Here is a 12,432-nt window from a genome sequence, read left to right as displayed (position 1 = left end):
TAAGATACCTTTTTGTACTTTGATGAGCTCCTTTCCAACTTCCAGAGTTACAAAAGCAGTACCGTTAAGCACAATATCAGTTATTGTTTTCCAAGCATTAGCAGAAAGCCTTTCAGAAGGGGAAATAAAGTTTCCAGCTGCATTGTTTATCACAACCTGAAATACATGAAGGAAAACATATGAGTTAACTAAAAATAATTCTTCCTGAGATAAAAGCAAAGAATTTACAAGGAACTTCTTAATGTTTCCAGGTAGAAAAGTAAATACATGCTCATCAGATATTGGAGGGGATGGGGAGAAGAGAGAAAATAATCCATCAGAAATGTTGATATCTGCAGCATGTATCACTAACAGAAAACAAGCTGTATTTCTAAACTGCTGTTGTAACTGGTCTAGTATTGAATAAGCCTAAATGTAGATGGTGACTTAAGCTACTACTTTCATAGTGTCTCAAGTGCTTTGTAACAGAAAAGTTTGTCCCCACCAAGTTCCAAGGTCATATATCATATTTAATGTAATGGATACATGGGAATAAAAGCAAAAGAAGTTCAGGTAACCTGATGACTAAAGTCTGGATTAGCTGACTGTTATAGGAAATCTAATCAGCTGGGACAGAGAACATTAGGATTCAGTGAACTGCAAGCAACTAGTACAAAATGTTTTTTGAATAGATATATATCCATCACTTATTGCCTTTCTAAAACAATAATTAGGCAGAGGACACCTTTGATAAACCATCTGCTCAGCCTTCAAGCTAGCAAGTCAGATATATTTTTTAAGGGGAATAAACATCACATAAGTATTTTTAAAATCAAAATTTATGTGGCCAGATCACCTGTACTTAATAATAACTTAATGTGCTGAAGCAATAAAATGGTGCATTACTTATGGAATGGCACTTAGATTCACATAGGTCTGCACATAAACCAAAGTTTTTGTCCTGAAGCAAATTAAGGCATTAGAACTTCCGGTAACAAAACAAAACACAGCACACACTGCATTAACATAAAACAACAGATGTAACTGATACATATATACGGCAAACTGAAGGGAAAAAAACAATCAACATCTCAAGATAACTGAGGAGGTTACTTGAATCACTGAAAAAATACAGTGAAGAACTAAGGATGGCATGATACAGTCTTTGAGGTATGCAGATCTATGTGACTACCAAAATAATCCATGTGTCAAAAGAATGATTGCTTTCCAACTGGGAGTAATACTCTTGGGATGGAATGAACAAAACAAAAGCTACAAGGAATATGATTTTGCCATTAACTTCTGTCTTTGAAATCTCACCTCACATGCACAGTGGCAGTGATACCCATGCTTGCAGTATTCATAAACTTATACGCCACATCTGTCACTAAGAGAAAAACCAGACAAAAAGAACTGAATAGTCAACTTACTCTGCAGTAAACACAAAAATACGTGAGATTAGAAGAAAGAAAATGTTTGTACAGAACAAGTCACGGGAAGTATTTATTCAGAACATTACTGACGTACTACAAACGTAATACATAGGAAGAAGTCTCCTCCCTCTCTCCACACCTTTCAAACTTGTCAATTGTGATGTGCTTTGGTCAAAAACTGTAGTAATCAGAAATCAAAATAATATCCAGAGTATCTTGTCTACAAATCAGCAGTGAGCTGTCTTATTTTACAGCAGTGTTACAGCATACAGCTGCGAGAAACAGTTTATCCACTTTTTGACACGTTTCAAATTCAGTAGGTTCTCTCCCATTACTATAAGAAGCTATTGCTGAATGCAGTGTCTACCATACACAGATGACAGTTTTAAATCTGAACAGTTTAAATCCCACTATCCTTTACATCAGTATTAACACCCTCAGCACACTTTCTGTCAGCTAGCAGAATCTGAGTTGTTTGTCTCACGACAGATCAAAGTTTGGTGCCTATCACTGTGCAGACTCCACCAGACCACCCTTCTCAAAGCAGCAGTTAGATGCAAAGAGCTCTGTATTTTGTGCCAAACTATTAAAAACCAAATTCTTAGCATGACTGAAGATTTCCTTCTTGATTTTCTAAGAACTTGGTTTTCAAGTTGGAATCTTTTTTGTGTATTTTAATAAGCTAAGCAAGGGCCAAAGAAGAGATTTATGATTACTTCCATTTCTAATTTGTAAAACACTCTGTCAATATGCGACCAGTCTAATTTGGTACCAACACAAGTAAGTCATCTCTTCAGGAGGACTGAAGGGCAATACTCTGTTTGCTCAATTAATTAAAAGTATCCTATTATAATTGTCACACCATTTATGTAGAAACTGTTAGAGTAAGGACAACAATGTTTTGTCTATTTGGCCACAAAGTATTTTAAGAACTACAGGAATATAGTGACCAATCTGAACTGAGAACATTAAGCTTTATCTTGAAGTGGAGCCTCTTTTTGTCTGGTATTTCTTCAGATTCCATTTTCTATTGTACTAATTTTCTTCATATCTACTACGCAGGGTACTTTCAGTAATGAAGACTGAAGTTCTTTCCTCTGGCTAGAACACTTACATCAGGATGTCCTGCCACTTGGAGTACTTCAGCAACAGCATTCTTAACTGAAACTGGATCTCTCACATCACACTGGATGGTATGAACCTATATAGTAATGGAAAGGCAGCTGTAAGACTTCAAAACTGTATCACTCATAAATTAAATAAACTCACAGAACTACATAAACACACCAAAATCCTATAAATATTTGAAATATAAGTAACTTGTTCACAATTCTGTAAAAATTTACCTTATTCCCTGTTTTAGAAGAAATTTCTTCTGCCGTTCCTTTCAAAACATCAAGTTTCCTAAAAGTAGTTATAAAATGTCAATAACTTTAAATTAAATGCACATAGAATTAAATTAATAAAATCCAGTGATTTTTTTTTTTCTGAGCAAATATGAGCTAAACCTTAAAATACCATTTAATAGGTCTTGCTGATTTTCGTGAAAATTGAGATTTAAGATAAAAACTGTATTTACTCACTAAGTTTCTGGAAGAAAACTATTTAAATCTAAGCAATTTCTGGTTACTGGTTCTTCAAAACAACTCAGCAGTGACTACAATAAGAGACTATGTTAAACTAATGAAAGACAAGAAGCTAGAAAAACTATTTTCATTCTGAACACATAACCATAACAAACTTCAGCTTTGGCTACTACTCTAGTAATATTTTAGAAGAAACACGCATATTCAGATTTAAAACTAAATTATCTAAAACACTATTTGGATAAATACCACAACATTTTTATTTATTCTGATTAAAAAACAGATTGTTTTTCTAGCCTTTACTGTAGTGCTACTTAAGACATCTGTATAAGGAACTTTGTTAAAGGAAAAACAGGATTGTTTTTTCAATCACAAGAATTAAGAGGAATGGCTTTACTGCGACTCAAATCAGTATCAAGAACACCTGCAATAATACTCAAAATGTTCAACAACAGCCATTTCAATTTTGTGTTCTCTGTAGCTGAATTTACATCTAGTACTCTGAGTTGTTCATTTTGCTGCCACATTTCATGGAAACACATTTTAGCTCATTTCTCACTACCACTGGTTACACCATTAGACACTTCTTGATGGATCAGGTATTTATAATATGACATTATAATTTAAAAGTGTACTCAGAGTAAGTGTATCAATTTTATGAAGAAGAAAACAAGATCCATTATGATGAAGAAAACAGATCTATTCAGCTTTCAACACTAAATGAAAAGTCTAAAATGTCTTCATTAGTATTTACCGGCTTGCTATAACACACTTGGCACCTAGACTGGACAAAGCTGTTGTCATCGCTTTACCAATCCCAGTACCTCCACCAGTTACAAAGGCCACTTTCCCTTGAAAGCTATTTGGCGGCAACATCACTTTCTGCAGAGGTGAAAAGAAGGCAGCTTGTGGTGCACTGCTGTCTTGATGTAGCACATTTGGCCCACGGCTGAAAAACTGAAAGAAAAGAAAGAGGAAAGTTAATTTTTTCTATTACACAAGATCAGATAGTCTTATGACAGTGGAGGTAACAATCCTAACTGCCTTATTATAAGCTGAACTTTAGAATTGTTAAATTGTATTATACAAAATACACAGACCTTCACGTAAATGCTAATACTGGACCAGGAGAGCGCCTGGGTTAAGACATCGACTCCAACTAGAGATCTACTGTAAAAACATTATAATCACAATTTGTGTTCTTCTGAAAGTTAGTTATTCTTATGTCTGTCACAATTACTAAGGTGTGTGGAAAAAACTGTTATCAACTACATGCAGACTCCCAGCAAGATCTGGGTTTCAAGTTTGTGCATGTACTGTACTTCATGCAAAAGGAGCTTAGCCCTAACAAATTCATATGATTTTGAGACTATATGTGTATATATCTACAAATTCAAAAGCTTCAGGACTAACTTCAAGGCTTTGATCCTTTACTACTGTAGCCAACAGAACATTCTCCCGTACCGGAGAATGGGGTAGAATCAAACTCCAGGAGACCTTTCCCAAACATTACTAGAGCTGCTAAGCAAGCCAATGCCATCTACCAGACAAAACTGTGCAAAATGTGGTTACTGGTACTACACTGTCACAGTAGAAATACCAGTTACAATAAATTAGTCCTTGGTGAGCTGGTCCTTGTAAAAAGACGCATGGTTGCTGCACATTTAAAAACACATATGAAAACAGAAGAAAATTCACTATTAAATGTCAATAAGATCCCATTAATACAATGAGGATGTCACCAAGAAACTCACAGAAGAAATAGACAAAGGGATATTCCTAGCATCCTAAAATACTAAACTAACTGAAGCCCCAACCTAAATAAATAGTGAATAAAATGCACCATTACACAGTAGCGTTACAGTAATACTTCAGAAATTGTCAAATTATTTAGAATACAAAAGTTACCATAATCTGAAGCTGCAAAAACTTTTAAGCATGAAAAAAATAGATTCTCTTTATTTTTTGTGAGGGAAAAAAGAGAAGAATGTAAGTCATCTATATTTTCTTTAATAGTAAATAATACTTGAGCCTTTAATGTGCTTATTTGAATACAAAAAATCTAGTCTAACTTTAGGGAAGAAGGCTGAATGGTCCTGTACGGTGGCATTAACATACAACTATTAAACATATTGGCATGAAAAAGAAAGGTTATTTTGAAATAATGAAAATCTTAGAACTTGTTGTTCTATTTGCTAACTCACATTTTTAACACTAAAATTAAGAGACAGCATTTTTAGTGGTAGATGAATAATCTACAGATGCCATAGCTATAATGGACAGAGACTGGGGTTTCACAGAGCTTAAAAGTCGGCCTGAGAAAGTGTGTACGTGAATCTTCTGTGGGATAATACATTTGCATGTAAGTAACATAGGTGAGAGAATAATCACGGGAGTTACACTGCCAACTGAACAGAGCTCATGTTCCAGAGAAACGATGAAACAAAAACTCTGCAAAGAGTGGAGATGTTAAGTACAAAACTGAAAAAAGTATATATCAAACTAAAGCTAGAATGATCACATCAGAAAGAAAGTAACACAGGGCAGCAGGTGCTACAGCATTTATATTAAATGCATTAATTCAGGGATTCTTTCTGGAACTTGGGGCTCCTCAGCTAAGTGCAATGGTTTCTCACAAAAGAAAAAATAACACAAAGATAGTTCTAAAGAGCACAAACAGACCAAATAGAAAATACAAAGAATGCCACAAAACCTTCCTGAAATAATTAAATGCTACAGACCCAATCTGCCACCAAATGTCTGTAAAATATTGATGATTCTAAAAAATTTTCAATTCTGAAAAAAACAGTATACTTTCATGGAGCACCAGAACACTATTAAGCCTCCAGGAAAGGAGACTGTGAAGAGTCTCTTTCCAGTCTTTTTTAGCAGTCCCCGACTTATTTCATCTCTCTTCAAATATGCAGGGAGAGAACAGCTCCCTCTGGAGAACTTCAACTCATGGCAGAGATTATAAGTCAAGACAACATTTGGATTCTCTCTTCCTCCTATATAAGGAGACAGAGATAATCCTTACACAGTGCTGAGTCTTCCTGATCAGGTGCTCTGTTACTGACAGACACAGCCCACACTTCTTGCTCTCCACTACATAAACCATGCAAGTAGCTTTGCTCCTGCTTAGGGTAGTAAGATGAGGAAGCAGGCTAGAGCAGGCAGAAAGACTACACCAAGACTAATCACAGAATCTCAAGGGCTGGAAGGGACCTCAAAAGATCACCCAGTGCAATCCCCCTGCTAGAGTAGGACCACCTATAGTAGGTAACACAGGAACTTGTCCAGGTGGGTTTTGAATGTCCCTAGAGGAGACTCCACAACCCATCTGGGCAGCCTGTTCCAGTGCTCCATCACCACCACAGTTAAGAAATTCTTCCTTGTATTTCTTTGTAACCTCTTATGTTCCAGCTTATATCCATTGCCCCTTGTCCTATCATTGAGAACATCATTGAGCTCCACCCTCCTGACACCCAGTAAAGTTGGTGTAACTCAGCAGGTTTTTTTCATGAGACTGTACTGGTTTTGTCTGGGACAGGTTTTGGTAGCTGGGGGGCTGCAGGGGTGGCTTCTCTAAACAAATATCTGCCAGAAGCTTCCCCTGTAACTGACAGAGCCATTACCAGTCAATTCTAAGATGGACCAAAGCTGAGTCAATTAGTGATTGAGGTAACACCTCTGTGAATAACATATTTCGGAAGGTGAAGAAGTTGCTGCACAGTTGCTAAACTGCAGCAGCAACAGGGAGTGAGAATGTGAAAACACCTCCAGTAACATCAAGGTCGGTGGATAAAGAGGGGGAGGAGGAGCTTAGGCCCTGGAAGAGAGACTCCCCTGTGACCTGTGGTGAGGACCATGGTGAGGTAGCTGTGCCCCTGCAGTCCACAGAGGCCACCAGGGAGCAGAGATCCACTCGCAGCCCGTGGAGGACCCTATGCCGGAGCAGGTGCATGCCTGAAGGAAGCTGTGACACCCTGCAGCAAGTTCCTTGCAGAACCTGGGAGCCTGTGAGGAGGGAGGAGCCCTTGCCAGAGCAGGTTTGCTGTCAGGACTTGTGATACTGTGAAGGTCACACTGGAGCAGTCTGTCCCTGAAGGACTGTTCTCCTGGTGGATGACCCATGCTGGGGCAGGGTGTAAAGAGCTACTCCTGTGGGAGGCCCTATGCCAGAGTGGTTGGTGAGGAACTGTAGCCCATAGGAAGGAGCCACGCTGGAGAAGTTCATGGAAGACTATCTACTGTGGAAGGGACCCCACAGCGTAGCAGTGGGATGGATGAGGAGGCCTCTCCCTGAGAAGCAGAAGTGGCAAAGTCACTGAAGTAATGAACTGACCGTAACCCTCATCCCCCACCCTCTGCACCCCTGGGGGAGAAGGAAGGAGAGTCCTAGGAAGATGGGGTGATTGAGGGAGACGTTTTAAGATTTGGTTTTATTTCTCATTTCCCTGCTCTGATTGTTTTAAGTCAAACCTTTTCTCCCCAAGCTGAGTTCGTTTTGCCCGTGATGCTAATTGCTGAGTGATGTCCCTGCCCTTATCTCGACTCAGAAATCTCTCATAATATTTCTCTCTCCCCTGTCCTGTTTTGGCTAGGGAGTGATAGAACAACTCTGTGGGCATCTGGCACCACACCACTATTGCCTCATTACTAGCTTGCACAAGATGATTCATTTCATTTAATCATTCCACTATGTAAGCTCAAGTTTTTAAATTAAACCTCAGGTGTAATTAAAAAAAAAAAACCAACTAAATAAACACAAAATCAAACAAAAAACATGGACAAACCAAGAAACAACCCCCTCCCAGAGAATGGAAGTCAAATCAAGAAATTACTGCATAAGTCCCTCTCAGTAGCACAGAGGCAGTCACTGGGAAGCAGCACTGTTCCTGGGCATAACTCGCTAGAAATGGCCTTCAGCAACACCTACACGAATCAGCCATAGCACTGCCTGGACGGCAACACTGAAGCCCTTTCACCTAAATAGCAATGCCTAACTCTGCTATCGGGATCAAAAGGCGATACCCATGCCTCCACAGGCTGTGCTGAAATAGGGAGAAGCGGGCACTGCCCTGCGGAGGGCCAGGGGAACATGTCCCGCGGAGCACTGGCCGCACATCTGTGAGGGCCCCACCGCGGGTCCGCCGGGAGGTGAGAACTGGGGGCCGTCCCCACCCTCAGGGGACGCCTTGGCCGCTTCCCCGAACCGCAGCAGCCGCAGCCCCACTGCTCAAGCCTACGTCGCCTCTCGACACCGCATCGGCGACAGCGAGAGGGCTTTTCCAGCAGCTGCGGAGAGGACCCCGTGAGACGGGCGGGCGGCCCCGTCCGCACAATCCTGCCGTGCCTTCTGACGGAACATGGGCGCCCGCACAGCCCCGGTGGAGCGCGGGCCGCGGAGCACCGCCGAGGCGCCATCCGACTGCCCTCGGCCCCGCCTGCGCGGACAGCGCCTTACCCGCCCGGTACCAGAGAAGTAGGCCACGGCACCGCCGCGGACTCTGCGCTGCCCCAGCCGCACGACCGCCGCCATCTTCCCCCGCTGCGGGCGGCGAGGCCGGGCAGCGCGCCTGATCCGGGGCCGGGGCCAGCGCCCGCCCCGCGGCGGGAGGCGGTACGGCTGTTGGACTACGCCGCGGTCCGCAGGCGGGCGGGCAGGTAGGCTGCACTGCGGGTCGCCGTCCTGTCGCTGCACCAGAAAATGAGGGCTCCGTCAGCCTCAGGGGCGCGGCCCTGCCGGCTGCCCCCGCCTCAGGGCCGCCTCGCCAGCCACCGCTACCACCCCGGGTACTCGAGTTCCAAGTTACAGAACTTGGCGTGAAAGACAACAAATCTATTGATGGGTCTATACCATCAACTTTTAAATTAAGAATTGAGGGGAAGCCGAGTACACACAGCTATGGGAGTTCAGAGGCAATAGAATTAAAATCCTACGGCTTAGTCACTTAGTTTAAGAATAGCTTAACTGAACTAGTAAAGCATCTAATCTCTGCATTCAAGTAAGTCATCAGGTTTAAAGCTCAGAAAATACGGGATTTTTTAAAAGAAAAATCTAGGTAACATGAGAAATTGTAACAGCTGTAGAGGTGACGCTAGGTTCCTGTATTTCCAGGGATTCCTAGAGACCCCTCCTCATTTAATACTGTTCTTCACATAAGCATGATTTGGACTTTGAGTGATCGATGATGAGAAAATCACAAGAAAAGGGTTAAAGGTATACCTGCTTGTGTGTTGCACAGACACCTGTGAATGGGAGCCATGAAAAGTAGCCAAGGGAAGGAGCCTTAAAAGTGGCATAAACCGTGAGACTGAGCAAACAGCAAGTGCCCAAAGTGAGATAATTGCTTAATTAACCACGAAATTAGTCTTAGAGTTAACACTCCTTTTGACACCCCTAAATATGATAATGAGTTAAAAGGAGGGCATGCTGAATATACATGACTATGTCCCTCAACTCTCCACCCAAATCCCGTTGAATGTCCCCTTGCACTGCATGCGTAACAGTGAGCTGGGTAGTTTTATTTTCCTGTAAAGTACATCAGGAGTGTTCCTTCATCCCCCATGCACCCGGCTCCGAATAAAGTCACACTGCTTTCTGATACTAAAGTAAGCGTTAGAGAGTTTCTTCTGAACTGGTTTTCGGTAACAGTTTCTGGTGACCCAGATGGGACCCTGCAGCTGATGTTCCATGGATTCACAAGAGGGCTTCAGCGTCCACTGAAGGTTCTTTTCTGGGAGAACCTCCAGTTCCTTGATCAGGTGAGTGCTGAGCACAATCCCCAGGATTTATTAGGGCATTACTGCATTACTAAAAGTGAGCTAACTCACATGAGATTGTGCACACTCACCTCCCTCATTTTTTTTTCCACCTCTTCTCTCTCTTTCTCATAACAGTGACTGATTTGGTTGTGTAAAATGTATATTTTGTGATGAGTTCTGGTCAATCATCCGAGCAGGGCTTTTAAGGGGATCACCTTTAGGGCGTATTCTGAGGCACTGGAAGGAGTTCGGAGGTTCAAGAGGCTCACTCAAAAGCAATTAGTTGAATATGGTAATAATTGGTGGCCACTGTGTAACTTGAGTGATCAAGAAAAGTGAATTACTGGTATGTAATGTATGTAATTGGAAATGGTCGAGAGCAAATATGAAAACTTTGAGCAGGAATTTTAGCTGCAGCAATTGTGAGTAATTTAACTGAAGGTGCCTACAGAGCCCATCTCTGCACCCTCCCTTCTGCTATCCTCACTGTTTTTGATACCCAGTGTGTGTGAGTGTGAAAGGTTGTACCCTCCCCTCTAGTGTTATATGTGTGAGGAAATCCCAAGTTAAGGAAAAATGTGGGTAGTGCATGTCATTATTTTCTAATATTTGTTCAAGATATAATTTTGAGTTGATATTAACATGTCATTGAGAGTTGTTCCATTCAGAGAGACAAAGAAGATAATTGACAGGATGTGGAATTAACCTTATAGACAGAAAAAGTACTAGTCTGGCCTCAAGTTAACTTTAATTTGGATTATAATAAATAGGTACACATAATTTGTCAAAAAAAAAAATGACTAGAAATCTGATACATGTGATTAAAGTTTGCAAAGAGATAAGAGTAAATTGAACTAAAGAACAGGAATGTAGACAGGGGAAGAAGTAATTAAACACCCTAACACGTAGAAATGCATGATCTGAGAGCATCTATCACAAGTCTTCTGCAAAGATAATTATGTCTCCATTATCTCTTACAGAAATGCCCAAGAGGTAATAAATATATAAGAACTGACAGGAATAATTTAGACTTTCAAAGGTTTGGCCAGGTTGCATAATACAGAGGTCAACAAAAACGCAAGGCCTCATTGTAAGCTTGCATGCCAATGCTGTTTCTGCCACTCAGACTACCTTGTTAAAAGAAACACATAGCACCTGATGAAAAAGTTTATAATTAGTCCAAGAGGCTTTTGACACAAAAGGCTATTCAGAAAAAAAAAAAAGTCTTAATTCAGGGGTAAAATATCAACATGGACATAACATCGGCCTACATTTCTGTTAAGGGCAAAAATTTAATGATTGAGCACCTTAACATTCTGTTCTGATACTGTTAGTCTACTGTGGTACTGTTTCACCAGTTACATGCAAGTTAAGCCTGCAGTTCATACAAATATCTGAAATGCCTCATAGTCTCTGAGTTTTGGACTCTGTTGAACCATTTATTTATGAAGTGAAAAAAGGAACCAGTAGAAAACCAACAAATATTAGAGGACAGTTCAGTCAATTAGGATCTGAGAGCAGCAAGAATTCTAGAAAGGTAAATGAATGGGAAAAATATGGAACCACAAAGTAAAATAAAATTGGACAAATGCAAGGAAATTGGAAGTATAAGCATTATAAAGGGCTTTACAGGATTCTTAGTTTCTCATGATGATTTGTTGTATGAGGTTGTAATCACAAAAGTCAAGACACTAGGATAAAAAAGACTTAGGATAATCACAACAATGCAGAGAGCATTTAAGTGCAGTTATATGAAGCTGACACTCATTTATGATACCCTCTAAATTTCAAAATTATGAGACTAAAAAAACCCAAAGAAGATGAAAAGTTGCAAGAAAAGATATTATGGAGACTGGGATAATTTGTTAGAAGGCCAGGAGGGAAAATATAAAAAGGTATCCAAGTGAAAAGTTGTAACATATAGATTAGACAGGTTATGATTCTACAAAACCACATCTCTGATTGATGCTCATAGTTACATTTCTATATGTTTTAGTCTTCTCCCATTAGGAAAATGTTATACTGAGTTCCCCCATTGCAGTTCAGCTTCATGGGGTTTCTGATACCAAAACTTAACTAACCGTGGACATACCTCCAAAAGCTTTTGCTGTTTTCAAAGATAAAGGGAAAACAATTACCAATATTCATCACCTGAGAAGCCAGCTGATTGCCCTGTAGGAAGTATTTTCTGTCTAACTGCTGGCTGTTATGATTATGGACATCAGGAATTTTGACACCCTGCCCCTTGTGAGCTGCATACCACAAAGAGAAATGGGTATTTTGAGCTGACCTCTGCTGTTCCTTTCCAGAGAATTTAGTTTATCAAGTAGCAAGTCTTTGGTAATCTACCAGATGGCCTTCAAACTTCAAGGCATTTTTCTTTTACTTACGATTCTACTGATTTTATTTCTCCTTTTTAATCAAAAGTTGTTTTCAGCTAAGAGAGTAATTCCTGTAGTATTTCCTGTTCACACGCTATGCAAGTCGTTAGGGATACTGGCGCAGAATGGAGGGTTGGACTTGAGGCACAGGGCTGTCGGGATGCGGGGCTCTCCTCTGACCGTGCCAGCCCTGACCAGCCGCTCCTGGGGCCTCCACCTGCATCGTGCTCCCAGGCCATCAGAAGGCACCTGGAACTCTGCGGACTGAACCGCGATCCCAGATCC

The 12,432-nt window shown here is 40.8% G+C and overlaps 1 protein-coding gene across 3 annotated transcripts in view; it reads right to left on the bottom strand.

Moving 5' to 3' along the window:
* Positions 1-8,574, bottom strand: part of DECR1 (2,4-dienoyl-CoA reductase 1) — a 30,181-nt gene extending 21,607 nt beyond the window's left edge. For all 3 annotated transcript variants that reach the window (XR_009818635.1, XR_009818634.1, XM_061995287.1), the window contains exons 1-5: positions 8,466-8,574; positions 3,753-3,955; positions 2,759-2,816; positions 2,527-2,613; positions 9-156 (exon numbers count right to left, since the gene is read on the bottom strand). Coding sequence is in view for 1 of the 3 variants with exons in the window: in XM_061995287.1 (XP_061851271.1) it covers positions 9-156; positions 2,527-2,613; positions 2,759-2,816; positions 3,753-3,955; positions 8,466-8,540 (571 nt within the window). In the remaining 2 variants the exon portion in view is untranslated. The remainder of the gene's footprint in view (positions 1-8; positions 157-2,526; positions 2,614-2,758; positions 2,817-3,752; positions 3,956-8,465) is intronic.
* Positions 8,575-12,432: the final 3,858 nt, after the last annotated feature.

This window comes from Colius striatus, chromosome 4, assembly GCF_028858725.1.
Source record: "Colius striatus isolate bColStr4 chromosome 4, bColStr4.1.hap1, whole genome shotgun sequence".
Taxonomy (NCBI): Eukaryota; Metazoa; Chordata; class Aves; order Coliiformes; family Coliidae; genus Colius; species Colius striatus.
The sequence above is the reverse complement of the archived record's forward strand: the minus strand, read 5'-3'. Positions and strand labels throughout refer to the sequence as shown.